The sequence below is a fragment of the Raphanus sativus genome, chromosome 3 (assembly GCF_000801105.2).
Source record: "Raphanus sativus cultivar WK10039 chromosome 3, ASM80110v3, whole genome shotgun sequence".
NCBI lineage: Eukaryota > Viridiplantae > Streptophyta > Magnoliopsida > Brassicales > Brassicaceae > Raphanus > Raphanus sativus.
The window spans coordinates 25,463,511-25,488,640 of NC_079513.1; the positions used below are offsets into that span (position 1 = coordinate 25,463,511).

Sequence of the window (25,130 nt, forward strand, 5' to 3'; positions counted from 1 at the left end):
GGGAAAACTCTGCAACGGAAACAGAGCAAAAAGTCTCGAACTTCACTATCACATTATGTACAACTCCGATTCAGAATGTAAAAGATTCAAACTTTACTAGAAATTTATGAAACTGATAGTAAATGTTTTTTCTTTCTCATCTAAATGAACAGAGCAAAAAAAAAAGTCTAAAATTTTTGACTATCAAACTCTTCACATCTTCAAAAACAGAGTTTCAGTATAACTCGATTCCAGCACTGAGAAGCCCCAAACCCTCATCATCCTCTGTTTAGAGCCTGAACCGTCCTTGACACTTACTCTGAAACCTAAAACATGAACCTTCCTTGAACAGTTTGCGATGCATCTTCTTCTCTTTCTTCACAGACTCATCATCCTCACAGTCTCTATCTATTGATTCCTCTCTGCAGCTCTTCTTGCTCTTACTTTTGATCATCCTATGAGACGTCATGTGACCACCAAGAGCTTGGTAAGACGAGAAGATCTTGTTGCACAACTTGCACTGATGCACATCATCGCCTTTACCACCAGATTCAGTAACAATCTCATCATCAGAAACAGAACATTCCATAGCTCCTGCTCCTGCTCCAAGCTCAGCTCTGTAAAACCCGGATTCAAAGTCACAGGATCTTGTTGGCAGTTTCCACTGATGGAACTCATCCTTGTGCCCCAAGAAACGTCTTATCCCAGAGTCAAATCCACAAGCTCTTCTCTGTTTCTGTTGATCGATCTTGTTACTGTCCCCTTCTTCCAGAACCTTTTGCTCATTTCTCACTTTCTTGTAGCTCAAGAAACCGTTAAGCCTTTCAGGAACAGCCTCCATTGCTTCACCAACAAGCTTCCCTCCTCCGTCTACTACAATCTTAGGACTACTCTTAGACAACAGAATCAAACACTCCGCCACTTCTAGCTCTTCATCACCATCCCCATCATCAAAAACAGAGGACGGTTCAAGAAACGTAGTAAACGAAGTCTTCCTCCTGTACCTGACAACTCTCGATCTCTTCTTCTTCCTCACACGACTGAATCCACTACACAGACTCTTGATCGACTCTTCACAAACCCTCTGGATCGTCGATAGATGCACCCCCGCTTGATGATTCGATAGACACTTCTCGTAACGGAACCCTTTCCCACACTCTCCGCATCGGAACAAGATCTTCTTCCTCGGTTCCGAAGAAGATCCTAACTCGAAAGACTTATGGGTTGTCTTCTTAGGGTTTTGCCTTAGGCCGTAGTAGCAAGAAAGATCTCGCTTTCGGTGCATTGGTTCCTCTTCTTCAGGTGAATGAGTGTTGTTGAGAGGTTGTAGACCACCACCGCCGATGATGGGTTTAGCGAGATGTTGATGCTGTTCTTCCATCAGGCGCGGAGAACATGGGGAACTTGAGTGAAGTAGAAGAAGAAGGAGAAGATGAGGTAGATGATGTAGAGGAGTAGGAGGAGGCAACAAACGCAAGACCAAAACATCACAGGAGAAGTAAAGAAGAAGAAGGGAGAGGCTTGAACGCTATCGAAGAGATGTGATACGATGAGAAAGAAAGATCTTTTGAGTTTCTGTGACTTTTTCTGTAGAACGAGTGTCAGCGAGAGGAATGGAAACAGAGAAAAATGGAGAAGATATAAGCACTGAGCCAACGAACAAGAAAGATGGCTCCTCCAAGAACAGAGGAAGCGAGACTTTCGTTTGTAACGGAAGGTTCGACGCGTGGCAAGCAGCTGCAACCAATCAGAGAGACTCGTCTTTAACAATCACTAATATTTTTTGATAAAAAATTTTCAATGCATATGGAAAATATAGATAAACTAAGTGATTTTTCCGTGGTCATGCACGGGTATAATTAAATACTTATAAAGTAAATATATTATAATAATTTATTTACATTATTATAATTTATTAATTTTAAAAATTTTAACTATTTTGTTATTTATATTATAATCAATATGCATGGTTTATTTTATGTAACATTATGTTATTTTAATTAAATTTATAATTTTGGATATATAATATCTCGATTGTTTGGTTATTATTTGGATATATCATATAACATTTACTGTTTCAATTCAACTAAGATATTTTTGTAATACAAATTAAAATTTTGATTAATTTAAAAAATTTCATGTAGTTTGATTCTTATCTTTGATTTATATATATATATATATATATATATATATATATTTAATAAGATTATGTATAATTTAATGTATATGTTGTTTTGATAATTAAATAGTAAAAATAAACTGAAAGTGTCGATCAATTCAAAGTTACATAAATAAATATAACAATGATACTTAATTGCAACAGTTGGTCAATATATTTATAAAATTATTTGAGAATTTCATATTTATTTAGTAATATGTTGAGTCGTTCTATAATTTATATATATAAAAATCACTATAAGTGAAAATATATTATTTTTGTTTACTGTTTGACTTTTTGTAAAAAAATTGGATTGGTTTAATTACTCATTTATTGGTATTTCGAGTCACATATGAATCAAATTCAAGTATAATTATTTCTAATATATTTCAACCAAATCATATTAATTGTATTCATTGCATTTGTTTGGTTTTCATCTTAGATGTGTATATATATTTATAATTTTCTAGTTGTAAATAGCTCTAAGAAAATGTTAATTTTATAGGAATTAGTAATTTAATATATGTTAATTTTCAAAAATAAAATTAACAAAATAAAGTAATTATATGTACAAAAATTCATAAAAACATAAATGATACATTCTAAAAAGAAAGATTAATTATTTACTATCATATCAAGATTATTTTCTAAAGTTTTCCTTTTTCATAAAATCACATTCTATTTAAAAATATTTTCGTTTTAAGTTTTATAAATATTCACTTTATCATATATGTTATTTGAAGATTATAAAAGGGAACATAAAAAGAAGATTACATTAAATTTTGTTCACTAAAGATATCTTAATATCATTATTTATGTTATTTAAATTATTTTTTAATAATTTGAGATATAGATTGATTTAGATAAAATGCTTCATACTTTTAAATATATATTATGTTGTTTAAGGTTATGTTTTAAAAGGGGAATTTGTTTCTTTCATTTAAAATCAAGATTATTTTGTAAAATTTCCTTATTATGGATTACACTATATATTTTCGTTTTTAAAATTTAAATTTTTCTTTTATATAAGTTATTTGAAAAAAAAAGTAAAAGGAAACCCTAAATAAAAAAGGAAAAATAAGATAAAATAAATATTTAATAATAATTAGATATATTTGATTCATTAAGGATATCATTGTAATCAACCACCGTGAGAGTTAACGTGAGCGCGACACGTAAGAAACTGACTAAAAAGTAAAAGGAAACCCTAAATAAAAAGGAAAAATAAGATAAAATAAATATTTAATAATAACTAGGTGATTTTTCCGTGCCCATGCACGGGTATAAATATTTATAAAGTAGATATAATATAATAACTGATTGTTGTTTACTTTTAATTTTAAATTAACTTATATTAATAATATTGTATTATTTAATTAAACATATGATTTTAGATATATTATATCTAGTCGGTTTTATTTTTTTTACAGTCGATTTAATTATATTTGGGTATATTGGATTACATCCATTTCTCTGAATTCAACTATAATATTTTTTTTATTCTAAATATATCAAACTTTGGATTAATTTTCTTGTTAAGATTTTGGTTGGTTGTTGTCTTAAATATGTAATTGTATTTTAGGAAGATTATGTATAACTTAAGATATATTGTGCTTATACTGAAATAAAAAATAAACTAAAGTGTTTGAACCAAAATTATGTAAATAAATATAACGATAATATTCTGAAATCTCATGCATATATATAAATTTTACAAAAAAAAAAATTGTTACAGTTGGTTAGTATTTTTTTTTCATTTGTTAATGTGTTTTGAGTCATCCTATAATTTATATTTATAAAACAAATTATTATTATTATAAAATTATATTTTCTTATTATAGTTAAATCTATTATTTTAGATATAAGTTGGATTAGTCGAGTAACTCATGTTGTGAGTATATTAACTATTATATATTCTTTCAAATTCAAACTGAAGTATAATTTTCTTATATTATAATTAAGTCAAGTCAAATTAATTTATTTATCGTTTAAATGTGAATGTATTTTCATAATATATATCAAATTAAATATTGATTTTAAAAATATATTAGAAAAGATGACATATAGAAAGTTACTTCTCATACTTTTTTTGGAAGCTCGTGAACTCATATCAATATTTATAATAACAGAAATATTTTAATAAATTTTAACTAATTTCATGTCTTCTGATTATGGTTATATTAAAAAGTTACACAAATATAAAAACATTGAATTTAAAAGAAAATTTACTATTAAGAGAACATACAATTTGAATAATGACAAAATATAATATATTCACCTCGTTAAAGTATATAGTGTGATTTTAAAATATTTTATAAGTATTTGATCAAAAGATGTTTATTGTTAACTTTTATTTCTCGTTATATCTCTTAAAAATAAGCAGTAAAAAAATTGCGTTTGCATCTGAGAAATCATATTATATAAGTAAAATATAATTTATAGATATTTTTGTTGTAATTGAAAGACATTATAGTAACCAAAATATAGGAAATACAAATAGCATTTCAATAATACTAATTATAAATGACTTTAGTCAATATATATATATATATATATATATATACATATATATATATATCAGTTTATGTTATTTAATTATTTTATGTAATCATCTAAAAATAGATAGATACATAAAAATTATTCGTTACTTTGAAAAAATATAAAGGTATTTTATTAGTATATTTTATGTTATTTTAAAAATATTTTTAATGCAATATTACTATTTTGTGAACTTTCCTTTTTAATTGAATCATATTATTTATAAATATTTTTTTCGTTTTTATATTCACTTTATAGCCTTTATAAATATTTCCTTTTTATTATATATGTTATTTGGAAATTTTTACAAAAAGAACTTAAATAAAAAATAAATTATAGTATTTAAATATTATATTTTTGATTCATTAAGGGTATCAATGTAATCAACCACTGTGAGAGTTAACGTGAACGCGACACATAGGAAACTGACTTCTCAAATAATATTATAGAGATTTTTCGTTTTTTTTTTAATTTTTAAATTTTCTTAGATATATAGGTTATTTATAAAAAAAGAAACATAAATAAAAAAGGAAAAATAAAATAAAACAGGCATATAATAATGATAATTAAATATATATTTGATTCATTAAGGGTATCATTGTAATCAACCACGTGAAAGTTAACGTGAGCGCGACACATAGGAAACTGACTTCTCAAATAATATTATAGAGATTATATATATTTGATTCATTAAGGATATCATTGTAATCAACCACCGTGAGAGTTAACGTGAGCGCGACACGTAAGAAACTGACTTCTTAAATAATATTATAGAGATACTTTATTATATTAATAAAATATATTTTTGTTCAAAATAATATATAAATGGAAAAATAAATAAATAGGATTTTTTTTTTTTAAAAAAAAGAAGAATTTAGATTTAGTAATTATGATTTAGAGTTAGATGTAGTATAGTCATTTTACTAATGTGTTATTTTGAAGATTTTTCCAATGCGCTATTTTTTGTCATAAAATTATTGTCTTGTTATCTAAGAGATTTTTCCAAAATTATATTCTGAAATAATAAATCAAGTAGAAATGATTCAGATTTTTGAGAAATTTTTATATTAAGGATATAATACTTGAAATCTTACAGTATATGATAATAACCAAGGTACATAATTACCAGCAAAAAAAACAAACCTAAAAATCTCTGGTGGACACTTATTGATCAAAACATAGTAAAGTTCACGATAATTCCGGGAAGAAAAATGAAATAAAAAGCTAAGGAAGAGGATTGTCTGTATGGTTTAGGCAAGAGCAGGCATGTCCTTGAGCCACTGGTCCAATGGCTTACCAATGGAGTAAACAATAAACCCAATCTTCCTCAGTTTCTCAGCATCCACCACGTTCCTCCCATCGAAAACAAAAGCTGGCTTCTGCATGTTCTCAAAGATCCTCTCGTAATCCAGCTTCTTGAACTCGTCCCACTCTGTCAAAATGCAGATACCATGAGCGTCTTTGGTCGCGGCGTACGCGTCCCAAGCGACCGAGACTTGCTTCACAGTGGTGGGCTCATCGGCTGGAGATGAAGCGGGTGGTCCCAGTCGAATTTGTTCATGGTCAAGTCTCTCTGGATCTGCTCTTCGGTGACTTGCGGGTCGTAGATGCTGATACGAGCCTTGTCCCCTAAAAGGCCTTTGCAGACATCGATGGCTGGTGTCTCTCTCGTGTCTCCCGTGTCTTTCTTGAAGGCGAAACCGAGAACCGCGATCTTTTTGTTGGAGACCGTGTTGAACATCGAGGAGACGATGCGGTTGACGAATCTTGTTTTCTGGTAGTCGTTGATCTTGATGACTTGTTTCCAGTACTCTGCCACTTCGGGCAAGCCGTTGCATTCGCAGATGTAGACTAAGTTGAGGATATGGCCCTGTTCGTTTCGAGGTCGCTAGCGTCAGCGACCAGAGTCAGCGACCAGCGTCAGCGACTTGAGTCGCTGTATGTTGTTCGTTTGCAGGTCGCACGACTGATCGCAGCGGTTGTCGCTCAGTTGTTCGTTTGTAAGTCGCGAGGTTGATCGCAGCGGTTGTCGCTGCATTGTTCGTTTTGACATCGCTAGCGACCACATATTTACATTTAACTTATTAAATGCGATTATTTTTTACAAAAATATAATTTTAAGATTTTTATTTTCAACTTATTCATATCTTGTAAAAAAATTATATCAACAAACTAAACATAAATAAATGTTTAAAAACAAAAGTCAAATGTTTTAAGATCAATAATAAACATCAGTACAAACTCAAATCAAATAAACTAATAAGGTAATCGATATCCTCTACTCAACTCACTAGTAATATGATCACGTAAATCTTCCATGGCTCTGTCACCAGTCGGATTATATGGAATATGTCCATCATAACCATCACCATCTTCTTCTTCTTCTTCTTCTTCTTCTTCATCTTCCACTTCATTATCACCATGAGTATGATATTCTTCTCTTGTCTGCCAATGCACAAAATCATTATCTTCTCGATGTGAATCACGTATGAAGTTGTGTAGAGCCATTGTTGCTGTTACTAGCTTCATCCATTTGACCAAACCATATTTAGGATGCCCACGGTCAAGAATTCTCCATTTTGCTTTCCACACTCCAAATGTCCGCTCAATCACTGATCGTAAGCTTGAGTGTCTCCGGTTGAACACCTCTCGAGTGTTCGTTGGTGGTCCTCCTCTGTTGAACTGATCAAGATGATACCGAACCTTACGATACGGACCAAGATACCCTGTTCTTGTGGGATATCCAGCATCAACCACATAATACTTTCCATTTGGCGGATGTGGGAAAAATGGCTCATTCCTCGCACAATAAGTCAATACCTTTGTGTCATGGGCTCTACCCGGTACCCCCACATAAGCATATACGAACTTCATATCGAAGTTACATATAGCAAGGACATTCATGGTTGGCACATGTTTTCTACCCCTGTATGCTTCTGCATTTCCCTTAGGAGGGCGAACTGAGATATGAGTTCCATCCAATGCTCCAATACAATCTTTAAAAAAAGGCCAGTAGCGATCATCATTTCCCAAAGCAGGACATACTCTTGTGAACTCACCATCTTCTGGTTTTAGTGCATCTGCAGCAAACTTCAAGAGAGCACTCAAAACTTCACCAAGTTTTCTTTTGACTGTATCCAACGAACGCTGATATATTTGTGCAATAACCCGTACTGTCTTATCTTGACCCACCACTTCAAGGAACATTGCAACCGCTTCTTCAATATAGACATTGTTCGTCTCTTTTAACCCATATCTCGTTGCTAACATCTTACACAAAGCTTGGAATGTCCTCTGATGCATGCGAAGGATATCATAGCACTGTTGATCTGACCCGTGCATAAGCTGCTGAACATGATGCCATCCAGCACCTCGATCTGTTCTATGAAGCAATCTTTCTGGCTTAAGCATATCAACTTCCTGCTCTTCCTCATAATCATCATCATCATCATCATCATCCAAGTACCACCTAACCATCTGCAAAACATTAAATCATATATAACTGATTAAAGAAACTGATTACAATTTAAAAAAGAACTGATTGAAACAACTGAAATCATGCCAACACGTGACCATTAGCTACAATTTTCATCAGCAGACAGCAACTTGCAGTCACATTTAAATACTACAATCTGAGTCATAACAAAAGAAATGAAACAAAAGTCATTGGCTTAAAAGAAACACTACAATCCGAGTCATATTAAAACAGTCTTACTAAAAAGAGTGATACTAAAACAGACACTACAATCCTTCATACATCTTAACTCCAATCATATTCTCAAGATAGCTAATTTTATCATCATCACTAGAGAAAGACATAAAAGCCATTCTGTTTCCTTCAACAGCTTTGAGATGGTTAAGTGCACCAATGTGAAATGGTGACCACATTATCACTCCAGGCAGCTTATTAAGTATCTCCAACACTGAGTCTATACGGAATTTGCGATCCTCCTGCAACAACACACGATCCTCTGCCATTATCTCTACCATCTCCTTAGCTATCTTATTTTTTTCAGCCAGAATTGCATTCCGTACAACATAAGGCTCTTGATCACATTCCTTACGCTTTCTTTTTGAAGATCCAGCCCTACTGGTTCCTTCTCTTGGTGCTGGCATATCAGTGTCAACTGAATCAGACTCATCATTCTTCTCTGCATCTACTCTAGAATCTAAGCTAGCTTCTCCTTGTTGAGCACACCATCCCTCTGCTCCAGTTACAGTAACAGCACCAAACTCTGCTTCAAATACATCCATGTTTGGAGGCACTTTGATCTTATACTTTCTTGCACCTTGCCATTCCTGTTCAAGAGAAAAAAAAGCTTAGTATATTTGATCAATCAAATAATGGCAGATATTAAAACGATATATGAACATATCAGCAAAAGCTATGCAGATTAAAAAATGTCACATCTTATATGTGTGATACTCAAAATCCAGTAGAATTAGTTTAAGAAATGCAGAAAATTCCTTTCATGAAACCGGACACGATCCAAAACTATAATCACAAAAACCCAACAAGCATGAGAAAGATCTGTTCAAAGGTTAGTTCTTTACTACTTATGTTCTGATTCAGAAACACACAAGAACAAAAGCAAGAGCAGATATTATAATCCGACAAAGACAGATCATAATTACTTAAGAAAAAAAATAAAAGTTATACTTACCGCAATGCGTTGATCCCACCAACCTTCCGACATCGCCAACCTTCCCAAAGCATCATATACAAGTCCGGTTCTGTTGTGGGTAAGCTTCTTGAACTTGATATATGCTTTTCTACTAATATCAACCTTGTTCTTAAACCTGTCCCATATCCATCTCTTAGCAAATTTCTCTTCAAACTTATTTATGATGAACTCTCTTCCAGCTAGATTTATGCCACTCCTTGGTCTGTTCCCTTTCTTTTTCTCATCAGCATAAAGAGCAAAGAAATACCTAACTTCTTCATCGGTCCATTTCTAAATAACAAGTCTCATCATCAATAGACAAACAAGCTAAACTAGCAGAAAAAACAATCACAAAACATCTAAGAAACTAGAACTGCCTAAAACACTTACGTCATCAGCCATTCTTCTTGTCTTGTCTAGTTGTGATTTATGTCCAAACCTGAAAAAAAAAAGCAAAATGTTAACATAAAGCTACGATTACCACTTCAACCACAAGACATATTTTTCTGAAAAAAAAACAGCCTTTAATCGACAAAGAAAGCTACCAGAAAGTTGCCTCTTTTTCATTAATTACTAAACCCAATCCAGAAAAAAAGAATGCAAACTCTCTTTTTTACTGAAACAAGCAAGAAACTCTGGTCATAGTTTTATATGAATTAAAATTTGACCCAATGATACCGTTGATTCAGAACACACATTCCTCCCATGGTTACCTCACAATAAAAAAACACTAGTCAAACTAGCACACAGACTTCACAAGCTAAGTTATTGAGATAAGATACACAAGACCTCTATAAAACAAACGTCACAGACTCAAATAAGATACACAAGGATGGTATCCTTACGTAATCTCTTCTCGTTTTCTGGAAGGAGTTGAAGAAACCCAGAATCGAAACCTTGTGTTTCTACTGACAAAAACAAAAACCAGAACACAAGTTAGACAAAAGAAGAACTGACCTTTGCGAGGGAGGGAGGGAGGGAGGGAGGGAGGGAGGGAGGGAGGGAGGGAGGGAGGGAGGGAGGGAGGGAGGGAGGGAGGGAGGGAGGGAGGAGGGAGGGAGGGAGGGAGGGAGGGAGGGAGGGAGGGAGGGAGGGAGGGAGGGAGGGAGGGAGGGAGGAGAGGGAGGGAGGGAGGGAGGGAGGGAGGGAGGGAGGGAGGGAGGGAGGGAGGGAGGGAGGGAGGGAGGGAGGGAGGGAGGGAGGAGGGAGGGGGAGGGAGGGAGGGAGGGAGGGGGAGGGAGGGAGGGAGGGAGGGAGGGAGGGAGGGAGGGAGGGAGGGAGGGAGGGAGGGAGGGAGGGAGGGAGGAGGGAGGGAGGGAGGGGGAGGGAGGAGGGAGGGAGAGGAGGGAGGGAGGGAGGGAGGGAGGGAGGGAGGGAGGGAGGGAGGGAGGGAGGGAGGGAGGGAGGGAGGGAGGGAGGGAGGGAGGGAGGGAGGGGGAGGGAGGAGAGGGAGGGAGGGAGGGAGGGAGGGAGGGAGGGAGGGAGGGAGGGAGGGAGGGAGGGGGAGGGAGGGAGGTGACCTTTCCAATCGCTGTTTGCAGTACTGAGAGAAGGAGAGATCTGAGGAGAAGAAGATAACGAAGAAAAAAATTTAGGGTTGAGGGCAATCTGTCGTGATTTTGAAAATAAACCGAGGATATTTTTGTCTTTTCACGCTATTTTATTTTTTTGATCGCTGATCTCTATCGCGACGCTGAAATTTGCGGCGACCGAAATTTTCAAACGCCGAACGCTAGCGTCTGGTCGCAGCGATCGGTCGCAGAACCAGCGACCACCAAACGAACAACGTTTAGACGCTGGAACTGGTCGCTGACGCTAGCGACCTGCAAACGAACAGGGCCTGTCTTTCTGGAAACAAGATCCTCCGAACCCGACGCTCGAGTTCAAGAACTTGGGACCGATCCGTGAGTCTTTACCGACGGCGTAAGAAACTTCCGAGACGTTGGCGCCGGTTGCTTCACAGAGAGCAGACATTGCGTTCACCGATGAGATCCTCTGTGCTAAGAAGGCGTTAGCTGCAAGCTTTGAAAGCTCGGCTGACCAGAGATTGGTGGTGAGGATCCTCTCTTCGGGGACCCATTGGGAATAAACATCTTTCAAGGCTTTCACAGCTGCAAACCCTTCGGGAGTCTCACGACCACCGATGAGGACACGGTCCGGTTTGAAAAGGTCTTCGATGGCGGTTCCTTCAGCGAGAAACTCAGGGTTGGAGAGGATCTGGAACTTGATCCCTTTGCTGTTGTGCGTGAGAATCTTCTCGATGGCCTCTGCGGTTTTGACAGGGACAGTCGATTTCTCGACAACGATCTTGTCGGAAACAAGAGACATCAGCGATCATACGTGCCGCGCTCTCCCAGTAAGTCAAGTCCGCAGCTTTCCCCGCTCCGAGACCACGAGTCTTGGTCGGGGTGTTGACAGAGACGAATACAATGTCGGCCTCTCTCACGTGTTTCTCAACATCGGTGCTGAAGAAGAGATTCTTTCCACGGCACTGTTTAACCACGTCATCAAGACCAGGCTCGTAGATAGGGAGCTGATCGCTGTTCCAGGCGTTGATCCTCGGCACAGAGATATCAACAACGGCTACTTCAACAGATGGGCATTTTAGAGCAATGACCGCCATGGTTGGACCACCGACATATCCAGCTCCAATGCAGCAAATCTTCACCATTGTGCTAGTTAAACTGAATTAATAAAAAAAAATTACCGTAAACTTCAGATCCCTCATTAATCAATGCCATAATCAAGCACCATAATTTAAGAGAGAAAGTTTAATACTTTTACACAAGCCTGACAAAAGGTTCTTAACGTTTGCAAATAAATAATAAACAGAACGAGTCACTGCATCTAAGCTGTACTGGAGAATGAGAATTGAGGCTCAACATGTCAGTATCAAGCTAAAAGCATTGTGAAGGAGAATTGGAATCCAGGAGAATTATAAAAGAACTAAACTTTGACATAATTGGTATAAGAACTCAGATCCGGTTACGTAACACGTCATGAGCTTGGGTGAAGCTACCAAATCACATCAACCCCTATAGATCAAAAGCTCGTTATCGTGCTTAACATTACAATGAGCCGCTTAAAATCGAAACTCAACGAACAAATACACACAAAACAGCAGAGAAATTCAAAATCAAAATCTCAGATATTGTTTACATGCAAATGAATTTTCTACGGATCGAACCTGAATGCAGAAAATTCTCAACACTCAGAAAGAACATTGGAAACCCAAAATCTATGTGAAGAAAAAAAAGCGGCAAAATAGATCGAAATCGAAACGAGATCGGATCGCTATAATCACTAAATTGGATCGATAAAAGACGGTTTAGAAAACAGAGATAAGATACCTTTCGTGCAAGCTATGTAGCCTCTTCTGGTGTACACTATCGGAGAAAATTGCAGGGGAAACCAAAAATGGATCTCGCTAAATCTGACGATTAGATGTTGTAGAAGAGCGGGGGCGAGTAAGCGAGTTTTATATAGGTGATGAGATTCCTAAAATACCCTTGACACTAACGCGGTTTTTTTTTTTTTTTTTTTTTTTTGTCAACCACTAACGCGGTTTAAATGTACATGTTGTTGGTTGTTTTATTTATTGCTTAAGTAACAAAATTAAATTCAACTTTCTGTTAAAAATGTACTAATGACAAGGTAGGAAAAACGATGGGGCTCACAATGTTTGGCAGGTTCATACAGTGGCGGATCCAAGAATGCATTTAAGAGGTGTCAAAATAAATGAAAAGTGTCATTGGTGAGGTTCGAACCTGGATTAAGAGGTGTCAACAGGGGACTTTTACCAGCAGATCTACTGAATTTTAAATGTTTTTGGGAACAAACTATTATTTATTCTGATTTAAGGGGTGTCACCTAACACCCTATTGACTCAAGTGGATCCGCCACTGGGTTCATATAAACTTCATTTGAATTTAGTGTTTCGACTTTCGACTAAACATTAATGCAAATACTTAATTCAAAAAATACAGTTCAGACATTTTGGAAACGATTTGAAAAATATATGACTACTTTCCTCCACAATATAAAAAAACTGCTGAACAATTTTCCTTCATATTTTAGGCACCTCATGGTTAAGTTCAAACGTGAATTGAAGTGCTTCCTAGGTCTTGAGTAACCGGTTCTGTTTTCATCGTCAGATACTCTTTTCTAGGTGGCTCATCGAGAAGGAAAAAACTGAATTACAGTCAAAGTTCGAATATACTCTTTTCTATAGAGAGTCTCCAACACATGCATATGAAGAATATAATGTTCGAATCATCTCTATATCTGACCATGAATGCTCTCTTGCACCCGCAGTATTTTCAATATAAAATTCATAATACATCATTGGTTTTGATATTTTAGAACATGTAGCAATTAAAATCTAAAATTCCATAATATATAATGGTAGTTTTTTCTGTGCGTAATCTTCTTCTTTTTTACTAAAACTATAGTCTATAATATTCTTCCCAAAGGTTGGTGTTTAGTTTCAGTAATAAACATCTTAATCTACTATTATTAAAACCAAAATTTGTATCAGTACTTACGTGATTGGTGCATTGGAGTCTGCTGGACAAACTTGAGATAAAAGACTAATTACACTTTGCTTGGAAACCCAGGCACACTTTTTGAAGTGCTTCTCAAGCTATATATGAATAGTTTTATAAATAAAATATACCAACAAGAGTGTGGTTGGAAATATATCTTTAATTAAATCAATAAACAATTTGAAACCAAATCTTCTGAAAAATGCGAATACAACATGGTTTGTATACGTTGATCCCAAAAAGCTGATTCGTGTACAACTCAGGTTGGTTTGCTATATGTCATTTTATTTCTATGACTAGAAACCCCTAATTTTTTCACTAATTATGTAGTTAAATATAACTATTGGATAAATTTTTATATTACGAGTAATCTTATTTTTTCATATATTTTACAAAATGATATTTTAAAGTGGGTTAATTATGATATTATAAACTACTAAAAAATATTACATATATAGTGATATTTTACAACAAAGGTTGTTAGAATATTTTGCATTGTAAAAACAAATGTTGAAGCAAATGAACACACATAAGTATAGTTTACTTCATATTATTTGAATCAGAAAGGTTTAGGTATTCAAATTTAAACAACAATTTAACATATTCTGCTTATAGACTGTTCATCTTACAAGTCGCATAATATGACATCCACAGATATATATTTATGATCTTCTCTTGTGGATATTATACATTTTTAAAACAAGTGGGTGAAACATTTTTGAAGATCACATAATCACGGACTTTTTACTAGGCGTAACACCTCTGGCTTGATCCAACGTAGTGAAACCTTCCCACACTAATCCACTCTTGGGTCCACGCGCCTTAGCTCGCTTAGACTGTAACCGGTCCCAGAACCAGACCAATAAAACCCAAATGAGCAGAATAATGAAACAAACCAAGTTACCCTTGTCGTTCACTGTCTTGTTCGGCGAGATCACTTGTCCTGCAGCATCGTAAGCCAGTAGAAGAGGTATGAACAGAGGAAGATACCAAAACCCACTCTCTTGCCCTGAGACCAACAAACTCACCGTCAGTAGTGTGGCAAAGGTAAAACCCACACTGTTCCATATCCATAGCCATAGAAAGTCTCCGTCATCCATTACCACCGAACCGGCTTTCTCACCGCTGGTAGTTACATTGCTAGTTGCATTACTGCTTTCACCGCTGTCAGAAACGCCTCCTGGAGGCTGGAGAACGGTCTGATAAGTAGCTGTGATTATAAGAGTGGCGACAACTAAAAGAGCGTTTCTTCTTTCTTCGGAGATCCAAGAATAAGACCGAATACTCCTCGTCCGCCTTGATTCACACCATGTCAGCTTGGAGCCGAGTATATCAGATGTTGTCTTACTCTTAACCAGAGAAGCCGAACGTTTTCCGCCATGCCACTTTACCACTCTCTCTACACCACACCATGATCCCCATCTGTTGCCTTCTCTTCTGAGTAACACGGCAACGTCAAGAACAGTTAAACCGTTCTTATTCTCGATGTTGACATTAACATTCGAACTCTTTAACATCAATCTCATAGCTTTGTGATTGTTATGGTACGCTGCGAGATGTAAAGGCGTGTTACCATCTTTGTCTCTACAGTTCATGACTCTTGTCTCGGTCCGCTCTGCGTCCTTTTGGCATAATCTTAGGATCCATCCCATGAGTACTTTAAGGACTATTAAAACACCTTCTCTAGGTTCGTTGTTCTTCACAGCGATGTGGAGTGCGTTCTCTCCATTCACGTTTGCGTCCACGATGCTCTTGGGGCAAACCAAAAAGAATTCTGATATTAAATCGATTTTCTTTTTGCTCACCGCAAGTAGTAATGGTGTCATACCTTTTTGTGTCAAAAAAATGAAAACAACGATTAAATTAAATTCAATGATCGTACATATTACTGTATTTATTTATTCTTATAACTAAAATTCCAAACTTATAAAAATATGACAAATTTATAATAATATACGAAACCAAGTAACAGCCAGAAGTGACCGTGTCACCGTGATATACCCCCGAAAACAGAAAAAGGTTTATATAACAATCTAGTATGTACCTTGTCTCCCTTTAAGACGAACAAGGCTCGGATCAACCTTAACTAGTTCGAGTGCTAACCAGAAGTGACCGTGATCGACGGCTAGGTGTAACGGCGTAAGTCCGTCGGCGTTAAGCTTCCGAGCAAAGGAAGGTTTCAAGTGCATCATTTCCATGGCGAACTCTGTTGTTCCGGCGAGGGCTGCCACGTGGAGAGGAGTGTCAATGAAAGGCACGTTGTCGATTTTATCCAGGACGTATGGATCTTCATGGATAAGTTCGTATAATTGATCGATGTTTCCAGATTTAGCAGCAGCTTGAAACGACCTCTGATCCATTATTAGTTAAAACTTACGAGAATGATGAAAGTTTTGTGCTCGTTATATTAACTTGATCAGCGATTCACGTGACGGAACTTAATTGGCTACGAAATGATAATCAGTCTGTGATCGTAGGTTATTCGAAATAAGTATATACAATATCTGTGGAAAATAATATACGACGTGACAGTTTACGTTGACGAAGTCAGCATGTTACCCTATCACATTGCTCCACCGGTTGACATGGGCCCACATGGAGCATACACTTGTGAAAAATTGATGTGACATGACTTCAACTTTTTGTTTTCCTTTTTGTCGACTGCCTTCAACTTCAATCTTTTTTTTTCCGTCAAGTTGATTTTAATTGAAAGATTGGGCCAAGCCCAGAATACAAACCGAAACCCACGTACAACAACAAGGTCGAAAGCCAAAAAGCTCAAAGGGTACACCGAAAAACCAAAAAAGCCCAAAGGCCCAAAGACTTGCACTTGGTCGACGAGAATTGGAAATCGCGTCAAGGGAGCATGCGGCTGTACACGTGGATGCATCTGCATCGTCAGCACGAAGATCAGAGCCACCGCCTCGACTTGACCGACACCGTCTCTAAACGTCACCGGAGCACGACCACCGAACCTCGCTTCGTCGGAGCTCATCACCCGCAGAGCCTCTGACTAAACCATCTCAGAACTTCAAGCTTTGACTTCTCATCAGAAAGCTTCATCGCCGTTCGTCGCCTCACTCTCTGCACGCATGGAGATGCAATCGAACTATCGAAATCTCCTCGGCCTATGAATGACTTAAAACCCAAGAGAAGTGAGACGCGAACGACCACCATCACCGGAGAACATAACCTCTCCCAAACATCAAACTTGAGCGAAACTAACAACCCGATCCAAAAAACGGATCACAAACCCTAACCCATAAAAACCGTGGAGACTTACAAGACGGCAGAGCAAGACCGTGGGGACCTTCACTCTCCGAAAACAGAAACCGGCGACAGAGAAGTTGAAGAAACTCCCTCCTCCCGGTAACAAGAGCCGGCGGCGGCGGAGCTGTTATAGCCTCCGCCTCCAGGAAAAACCCAACCAACGATGAATGGACTTCCTTCTCCGCAGCTTACACATGACCGCGTCTTTGCTCCAGACACAGAACCACCGCTTGACTCGGATGACTCACTGAGTCACCGACAGAGGAAAGTCTGGAACAGAGCTCGGACAAAGCAGCCATGGCAAGGAGGTAAGAGAGAAGCACGAGACGAACGATTTGACAGATGGATTTGCACCTCCGGCGACGGCACGCACGCTCACGCGCCGGCCGTTCGCCGGAGGCTAAAGGACAGCTTTTTCTCTCTCTTTTTCTCTCTCTTGATAAGGATGCGCGAGAACTTTTATTTAAATTTATAATTGCCTTCAACTTCAATCTATACACATATTAAAAGAGATCATTTTTTCTTTCTGAAAAATATATACAAGAGATCATTACCGCACCAAGAAACCATCTTGACTAAAATTATGGACAATATGATTCAACATACATCATGCCAAAACTTCGGAACATACTATAAAAGATATAATTTCGATAATCAAAAACCAAATGCATAGAGCATCTATCCAAGGAAAATTACAACACTTCAAAACATTTATATATCATGGATACGACAGCAGACCTTTAGCCGTAATAACTTATTTTTATTGGTTGTTGTATTTTGGTTTAGATTATCAGATCATTTAATATAATAGCTAAAAAAAACCATTGTTACTAGAATCAGTTGCTCAATAGGCCCATAGAAAGTTATGGATCTCAGGGTTGGTCCAAAAGTTACTAGACTACAGGCATAACCTACTTGAACCGCTACTGAACCTACTACTACTACATAACGCTTGGACATTGCTCTGAGTCGAATCAAATGCTCAGATACTCTTTGGTGAAAAAAAAAGTGCTCAGATACTCTTCATCTGAAATTCATTTTATTTTCATTTATTTTTAATTCGAAATCTGGCAAAAAAATCCAATATATCCTTAATGAATCTATTTATTTACGGACCATGCCATTAAAACTAATTTCTCCCTTATCTCTACAGATCTAGATCTATCTTTCATTCTTCATCTTCTTTCTTTCTCTCTTCTCTGTCTTTCTCTCTTCTCTGTTTTTCTCTCTTCTCTTTCATTCCTTCAATTTTCCATTTAAATCTCTTCTTTTTCGAATCAGTTTTTCTCTCTGTTTCTTATCTTGTTTTATTTCGACTCTTATCTTTTCTGTTTGCTCTGTTTTTTTATCTCATTTTTCTCTGTGTTTTTTCTTTGTTCTTCTTTGAATCTCGTTTTCTTTAGTTGTTCTGTTTTTTCTTTTGTTCTTCTCTGAATCTCAGATGTTTGTTCTTTTTTTCTTCCGCATCTTCCTTCTTCTTCTCTACCTGCTACTCCGCTTATTCTCCACGTCAACTTCAGTCTGCTTTTTGATATTTTCGGTTTTTAAGATCCAGAAACGCATATATCAAAGTAGAACACGAAAGTGAAACTACAAACCCAGAAAAACAGTTTTACCAAGTTATACTATTGTGTAATTTGGTAAAACTGTATAACTAGGTCATAGTCTTGCCAAGTTGTACCTTGACAAATGTACAACTTGGTAAAACTATAACCTAGTTATACAGTTTTACCATTCTCGATATATAACTTGGTAAAACTAGGACATAATTACACCACAATGGACTTCGACAATAATGTAACTTGGTTCAACTTAGTTTCTAGTTTCACTAAAATTCAAAATTCAAATTTTAAATTTGATACCTAAATTCGACAATGGTATAACTTGGTTCAACTTGAGTTCTAGTTTTACTTAAATTCAAAATTCAAATTGTAAATCTGGTACCTGAAATTCGAAATTCAAATTTTCAATTGAGGAGGGAAAACGTAAGGGCAAAATCGGAAAACTCTTATTTCATGAAGAGTAAAGAGTACTTCAGATTTCGTAAGAGTATCTCAGATCACTTTTTGCCTCATTAAGAGTATATGAGATTTTTAGCCCTCTGAGTCTGAATCTTGCATACATTATGTCCAAAAGATTGGTATATAAGAATAAGATCAAACACTGTTGGACTTTTTTAAAATGAATGCTGATTAGATGGAGGCAAACTCTCAAAACTTGCGGTGCTTCATGCCATTAAATAAAGACATATACAGACACGATGGAACTAAGAACAAGACAAAAAAAAATGAGCACTGTCATATATAAAAACACTTGACAGGATTGGTGAAGTTATAGTTGTTTGGTTTTCTTCGTAACCATCGAAATCAGATTCCTTTACCCGAAAAATAACCATCAACCTTTTTCTTATTTATCTCTCTCTATCTCTCTCTTAGCTTCCTCGGTTTCATCGTCAACTGCATTTCATCTGTCTCAACAATGGCGTCATTTTCTGTATCTTACGCCAAGATCTGTGCTCCGAACCAGCGGTTCGGATCTTTTCCTGGAACCCGACGGCAGCCGCAACTCAATGGCGTATCCTTTCCCTCCGATGTATCTCAGGTTTCCTCTGTTTCTCTTCTTTATCTTGTAATATAAAGTGTAAGACTTTCTTTACGAGAAGATTACGCTTTTTATGAGTGTTAGCTGATTGTGTAATCGTGATCTATTTAGTGTTTATATAAGTTTCGATTACTGCACTTGTGTGACACTCATAGTTTAACTATGTAAGTCACTTCTGTCTTGAATTGATAACTTCTTGGCAGATTCATAAGTTATATCCTGTTATACACATATATGTGCGTCTATGTATATTTTACAAATTACAATGATATGATCAAGTTGCTATCTTTTTGAGTCTATTATATATGCTTTTCATTCGTCTTTTACAGAATCAATCTACAATCTGGAAGTTGCGTGCGACAACCAATGAGGTAAAGCTTTTTTACAGTTAATAGTACTATGTAACCTTTCTTACTCTTATTTTTTTTTTCTTCCAAGGCTGTCTCTAACTCAACCCCAATGACAAACGGTAACGGGAAAGTGAAGAGCAATGTTCCTGAACCTGCCGAACTCTCTGACTTTATGGCCAAAGTCTCTCGTCTTCTTAAGTAATGGTTACCATTTTTTTAGTTTAGTTTGTCTCGCCGAAACTAATCAAACACTAAACCATTTGTTTTGTTACCTTCTTGTTAAGGCTTGTGGATTCAAGAGATATAGTGGAACTTGAACTGAAGCAACTCGACTGTGAGATTGTTATTCGCAAGAAGGAAGCTTTACAGCAGCAGCAACCTGCACCAACAGCAGCTCCAGTTTACCACTCCATGCCTCCTCCAGTGACAGGATATCCAATGCCTCCTTCTCAACCAGCTGCTCCTCCTGCTTCTCCTACTCCCTCCTCAGCCCCTGAAACAGCAAAACCAGCAACCCCACCTGCCTCTTCTCATCCTCCACTCAAGAGTCCTATGGCTGGTACTTTCTACAGATCTCCTGGACCTGGTGAACCCCCTTTTGTCAAGGTACAAAGAAGTTTCTAAAACAAAAAAAACAACAAATCGTTGCTTCAATCTAGAAACCATCGAGTGTGAGTGAGTAGTTGATGTTTTGCAATTTGCAGGTTGGTGATAAGGTGCAGAAGGGTCAAGTTGTTTGTATTATCGAAGCTATGAAACTAATGAATGAGATTGAGGTCTGATATTCTCTAACACAATCACTACATCTTATGTGATTGTATATGCTTGTGTGATCAATCATTTGTGATTTTCCTTAAAGAGTGTTTAATTTGTGTGTTGAAAACAGGCTGAGAAATCAGGAACCATCACTGAACTACTAGCTGAAGATGGAAAACCGGTTAGCGTTGACACGGTACCGATCTATCTATATCCTCTCCGGTTTATCCCGGTTTTCTTAATAGTATTGGCTTTTAGATTGTTAACTTGTGGTTAATATTACAACAAACTTTGCAGCCTCTGTTCACCATCGTGCCTTGAAGCGTCATTTTAGCTGGTTCAGAACATCTTCGGAGTCTTGGTTTAGCTAATACCGACGTGCTGAAAATCTTCAAGTGGTTATTCCGGTCTGATTGTTTTTTTGTTTTTCCTATAAACTGTCATCTTTTGTGAGAATCACGTAACGTATTAATATGCATGTCTTTTAGAATAATTTCGACAAAACTATTCAGTTTATAATGTGTTGCACTATCTCCCCTTGTTTTAGTAATTTAATAAATTAACATTTATTTTCTCTTCTGTAAGTTCAGTTCTAATATTATCAATTTATCACTATGGTCTTACACAATTGAAAAAAACAACACCAAAGATCGACATAAGATCCAACGTTTTCAAACATGAGTATACAAAACCTTCAATATGCTTTTTCTTTAGCATAACTTACAACAATCTCGTTCCAGGATCGTTGATCGATCAGGACTAGAACATGTATCTCAGCACCATATATTCTAGATAATGAATAATCCAAAGATTTCAGATTTCATACCTTTTAAGAAACAGGGTTTAGTTATGTTCCATATTTCATGCAAGAAAAAAATGGTCGAGAGATTTTAGACCGTTTAAATTGAGATTCCGGATGATACTCGAAGGTTAGAGTCTGCTCCTCCGCTGACTACGCTGTCTCCTTTCCACCAGTCCGCACATAAAACCTTAACAAAACCGATATGTTTGCACTCTTTTGAGTAACAAAAATAACCAAAAAAGAAGACCAGAAGATAAGATTGTGTATTGCTTTACCTTATCCTTGTGTGAGTCGATAATTGACAAAGGCCACTGCAAAAAGGAGGAAGAATATTAAATTTCAAAGCAGGAAAACCGCAGTTTATAAACGGAAAGGAATGTGTGTGTGTAATTACAGCGGTTCTAAGATCCCAGAGCATGATTTTGCCATCATAGGAAGCTGAGAGCAAGTGAAACCATGAGCTTTTGTGCCATTTACAGGCGGAAATCCATGACGAGTGTGAAGAGAATTGAAACACGGGAGCGGATGTTCCTACACAATGCAAATAGTTCATCAACCGTGTGATATCCATTGGTTGGTTATATATTTTTACTCTGTATGTCTTCTAATAGATCACTCACCAGGCTTGCGAGGATCCCATACTCTGAGGACTGGATCTGAACCACCCGCAGCTACAAGTGCAGAACCTTCACCACCAACATCTACCGTGTTGAGAGCTTTTCCAGAGTACTACAATTTGACAGAAACAAACTGGCTCAACTTACAAGCACTGATTTGTTTCGGTAACAGCGGGTCTGGTATGTCATGAGAAAGCAAAGGAAGTGTGAGAAGGCATACCAAGTTCAAAGAATCTTTCCCTGTCTCAACATCCCATCTCCTTACGGAATGGTCCCATGAACAGGAATAAATAACATCATGCTCTGGCCAAACAACAGATGAGACACATTGTGTGTGTCCCACAAGTGTAGTCTCCGCCTCTCCCTGTAAGAAAAGTCCATATCGAAATTGCAATTAGATACTTCAACTGAGAAAACACAAAACTGTTAGAGAGTACACTTCATCTGAAGAGGAGACGATGCGTTTCAAGAGAGTTTGCATATCATCCAGACTTTATTGACTGTACCTCTAACTGAGGTTCCTCGGCCTGATTATTCCCTTTTCTTTTCTTTCCTGGCACTGACAACTCTGAAGTAGACTCATTTGCGTCCCATAAATTGATCGTGCAATCCCATGAACCCGAGCAAACCTGGATTACAGTTTAAAGTAGGTGAGATCGATGAAATACAAAGTAGTTTCTCTTGCAATACACAGGTTAAAAGCAAGAGGAAACATCAAACCTTGCTCCCGTATTTCTGAGCTGCAACAGTTGCCACTGACGCCTTGTGCCCACGTAATATCTTGTAAGCACCAACTCTTGTAGTAATGTCACCAGATTCAGTTGTACCAACCTTCAAACAGAAAGAGAAGATTATAGTAAACCGGAACCTTTACCTTCGATTATATATTATTATCAATGTTTACCTTAAACAATCTCAACGTACGATCTTTAGAGGCGGTTGCTACAGTTAAATCTTCTGCACCTGAATGGAAAACAATCAACACGGAAGAAAATTAGAAAATGTAAGGAAGTGATATAGACGAGGTAAAAAGGTGGAATCCATCTTGATTAATACTATTTGCTAGTGAAGACCTCTCATACAATGGTCATACCTTCGGAGTTAGCAAAAGCAATAGAGGAGATTGCCCCAGTGTGACCTTCTAAAATGTGCGTACAAGATCTAGGAGAGCTCCACAACCTTATCAGAAAAAAAACTTAAAAATATAAGATTATTGCAAATGTTGACAGCAATACCAAAAGGAAAAACAGAAATATAAGCAGATGGATACATGATAATATGATAATAATAAATTATTCAAATGATTACCTTCCTAAACCATCATAGCAGCCGGTCAAAACGAATCTGCAAATGACAACAAAGCGAATCAGGACAACCCACTTACACAGCGTTTACAAACAACAAGCAAAAGATTATGCTTTAAGATCATAGCAATCACTGGATGACATTAGTTCTAAAATTTTGAGAAAAATCCACATAAGGAACAGGTGAAGTACAGTATAATCACAACAAGAATGATAAACCAGTCGTGTACATTAACTATTCAAACAGTGGTATGATGCTCCCAATATGGCATCAAGTAGCAGGTTGTGACATAAACTAATAGACTAAGATTTTTCAAATGACATTACTGGTTCTAAAGGAGAAACATCGTAGGACCATTCTATATCATATAGTAAATGCAGTAGACATTAAAAAAAAATTACCTGGGGGAAGAACCATCAACAGCACTGACCCAATCATCATGCAATGAGGGTTTCTCCTCCATCCGTGGTGCCACAGCCCTTATGTATTCAATTTCAAGAGTCCTTTCCTGCAAAGAACCAATGGTTAAAAAAAAGACTATCAACACCAATTCGATGTGCCTCACGAAATGTAAAGTTGTTGTTGTGTTTAGTGAGTGATTATGATATTAAACATTACCGCTGAGATTCCTTTGGCGAGAAGAAACTGTTCAAGCGACATTCGAATAAGCTCTCCATCGATCAGGAAGTCAAATGCCTCAGGCTTATCTGTTCATCCAAAGATCCAATTAATCACTGATAGATAAGTTTTCATGTACTCTCTAATTCATTAAGTATATAAGCAAGCAATCGAAACTGAGAAACTCTGAAAATCAACAAGGTAAAGAAAGAGAGAGAGAGAGAGAGAGAGGTCTACCGAGAGTGAGAAGAGAGTTGACGATGGAAGAGAGACCGAGACGAGTGACACTGGAAGGGATAACGACGGAGGTAACCGGAACTTTGAACGGAGAGTCAAGCTTCGTTACGAACTTCACGTGAATTACTTTAGATGCATCTTCTCCTTCGCCACTCATTTTCGCCTCTAAATTCTCCAATAGCCGATTACAGGGCAAAAAGGAAGACACGGTGATAAATTAGGGTTAGTCTAGCTCGAGAAGAAGGGTTTAACGAAATAGCAGAAACTACGAAACTAACCTCCGAAAATTTGGATCTTGGTGGTGGACCCTGCGTAGACATGTGTCGAAGCACTATTGGTTCGTCACGGAATCTCAATAAGCCCATCCCAACATTTTCAAATTATATTCTCGTACCGGATCCGGTTTAATTCATAGCCGGAAAATATATGCTCAGCTGCTGAACAACTTGTGCTACGATTTAGCATTAGGACTCAGTCGAGAAGAGAGTCGGAGATTCCAATCACAGAAGAAAACATGATGTCCATTGTTCCCACCTCCGAAGAAGATCCTTCACTCGCGATCGTCCGTTTCACTTCCCAGCTTGCTTGGGCCGATGCAGGTCCCGAAGTATATATATACAGTCTAGTTTCTGGATCATACACGATTAAAATACTTTTTTATTCTTAGTGAACAGTACCATGCATATACATT

The 25,130-nt window shown here is 37.0% G+C and overlaps 7 protein-coding genes across 7 annotated transcripts; 1 reads left to right on the forward strand and 6 right to left on the reverse strand.

Moving 5' to 3' along the window:
• Positions 1 to 268: 268 nt before the first annotated feature.
• Positions 269 to 1,682, reverse strand: LOC108846619 (uncharacterized). The gene has a single exon (XM_018619834.2). It carries the CDS (start codon positions 1,358 to 1,360, stop codon positions 269 to 271), a length of 1,092 nt encoding a protein of 363 aa, XP_018475336.2. The 5' UTR covers positions 1,361 to 1,682.
• Positions 1,683 to 5,807: 4,125 nt separating this feature from the next.
• LOC108859679 (UDP-glucose 6-dehydrogenase 3) lies at positions 5,808 to 6,542 on the reverse strand. The gene is given in 2 exon segments (XM_018633587.2): positions 5,808 to 6,191; positions 6,194 to 6,542. Coding segments are annotated over 2 exon segments (489 nt in total). The 5' UTR covers positions 6,417 to 6,542; the 3' UTR covers positions 5,808 to 5,925.
• Positions 6,543 to 6,823: 281 nt separating this feature from the next.
• LOC130494535 (protein ALP1-like) lies at positions 6,824 to 10,899 on the reverse strand. The gene is made up of 4 exons (XM_057005368.1): positions 10,860 to 10,899; positions 10,185 to 10,247; positions 9,730 to 9,778; positions 6,824 to 8,152 (listed from the first exon to the last, which is right to left on the reverse strand). The coding sequence occupies exons 3-4, from the start codon at positions 9,739 to 9,741 to the stop codon at positions 6,932 to 6,934; spliced, it is 1,233 nt and encodes a 410-aa protein (XP_056861348.1). The 5' UTR covers positions 9,742 to 9,778; positions 10,185 to 10,247; positions 10,860 to 10,899; the 3' UTR covers positions 6,824 to 6,931.
• Positions 10,900 to 10,995: 96 nt separating this feature from the next.
• On the reverse strand, positions 10,996 to 12,799 carry LOC108847876 (UDP-glucose 6-dehydrogenase 3). The gene is given in 3 exon segments (XM_018621239.2): positions 10,996 to 11,658; positions 11,660 to 12,023; positions 12,690 to 12,799. Coding segments are annotated over 2 exon segments (855 nt in total). The 5' UTR covers positions 12,011 to 12,023; positions 12,690 to 12,799; the 3' UTR covers positions 10,996 to 11,154.
• Positions 12,800 to 14,451: 1,652 nt separating this feature from the next.
• LOC108846276 (ankyrin repeat-containing protein BDA1) lies at positions 14,452 to 16,319 on the reverse strand. The gene is made up of 2 exons (XM_018619498.2): positions 15,928 to 16,319; positions 14,452 to 15,711 (listed from the first exon to the last, which is right to left on the reverse strand). The coding sequence occupies exons 1-2, from the start codon at positions 16,241 to 16,243 to the stop codon at positions 14,609 to 14,611; spliced, it is 1,419 nt and encodes a 472-aa protein (XP_018475000.2). The 5' UTR covers positions 16,244 to 16,319; the 3' UTR covers positions 14,452 to 14,608.
• A 3,158-nt stretch (positions 16,320 to 19,477) lies between these two features.
• Positions 19,478 to 21,432, forward strand: LOC108848091 (biotin carboxyl carrier protein of acetyl-CoA carboxylase 2, chloroplastic). Its single transcript, XM_018621504.2, has 7 exons — positions 19,478 to 19,754; positions 20,084 to 20,125; positions 20,193 to 20,302; positions 20,389 to 20,710; positions 20,809 to 20,880; positions 20,991 to 21,056; positions 21,158 to 21,432. The coding sequence occupies exons 1-7, from the start codon at positions 19,632 to 19,634 to the stop codon at positions 21,179 to 21,181; spliced, it is 759 nt and encodes a 252-aa protein (XP_018477006.2). The 5' UTR covers positions 19,478 to 19,631; the 3' UTR covers positions 21,182 to 21,432.
• Positions 21,433 to 21,494: 62 nt separating this feature from the next.
• On the reverse strand, positions 21,495 to 24,643 carry LOC108848090 (ribosome biogenesis protein WDR12 homolog). Its single transcript, XM_018621503.2, has 13 exons — positions 24,440 to 24,643; positions 24,203 to 24,291; positions 23,986 to 24,092; positions 23,588 to 23,623; positions 23,373 to 23,458; positions 23,184 to 23,242; positions 23,000 to 23,110; positions 22,786 to 22,908; positions 22,500 to 22,643; positions 22,283 to 22,391; positions 22,057 to 22,193; positions 21,938 to 21,973; positions 21,495 to 21,849 (listed from the first exon to the last, which is right to left on the reverse strand). The coding sequence occupies exons 1-13, from the start codon at positions 24,594 to 24,596 to the stop codon at positions 21,760 to 21,762; spliced, it is 1,284 nt and encodes a 427-aa protein (XP_018477005.2). The 5' UTR covers positions 24,597 to 24,643; the 3' UTR covers positions 21,495 to 21,759.
• Between the last annotated feature and the right edge of the window lie 487 nt (positions 24,644 to 25,130).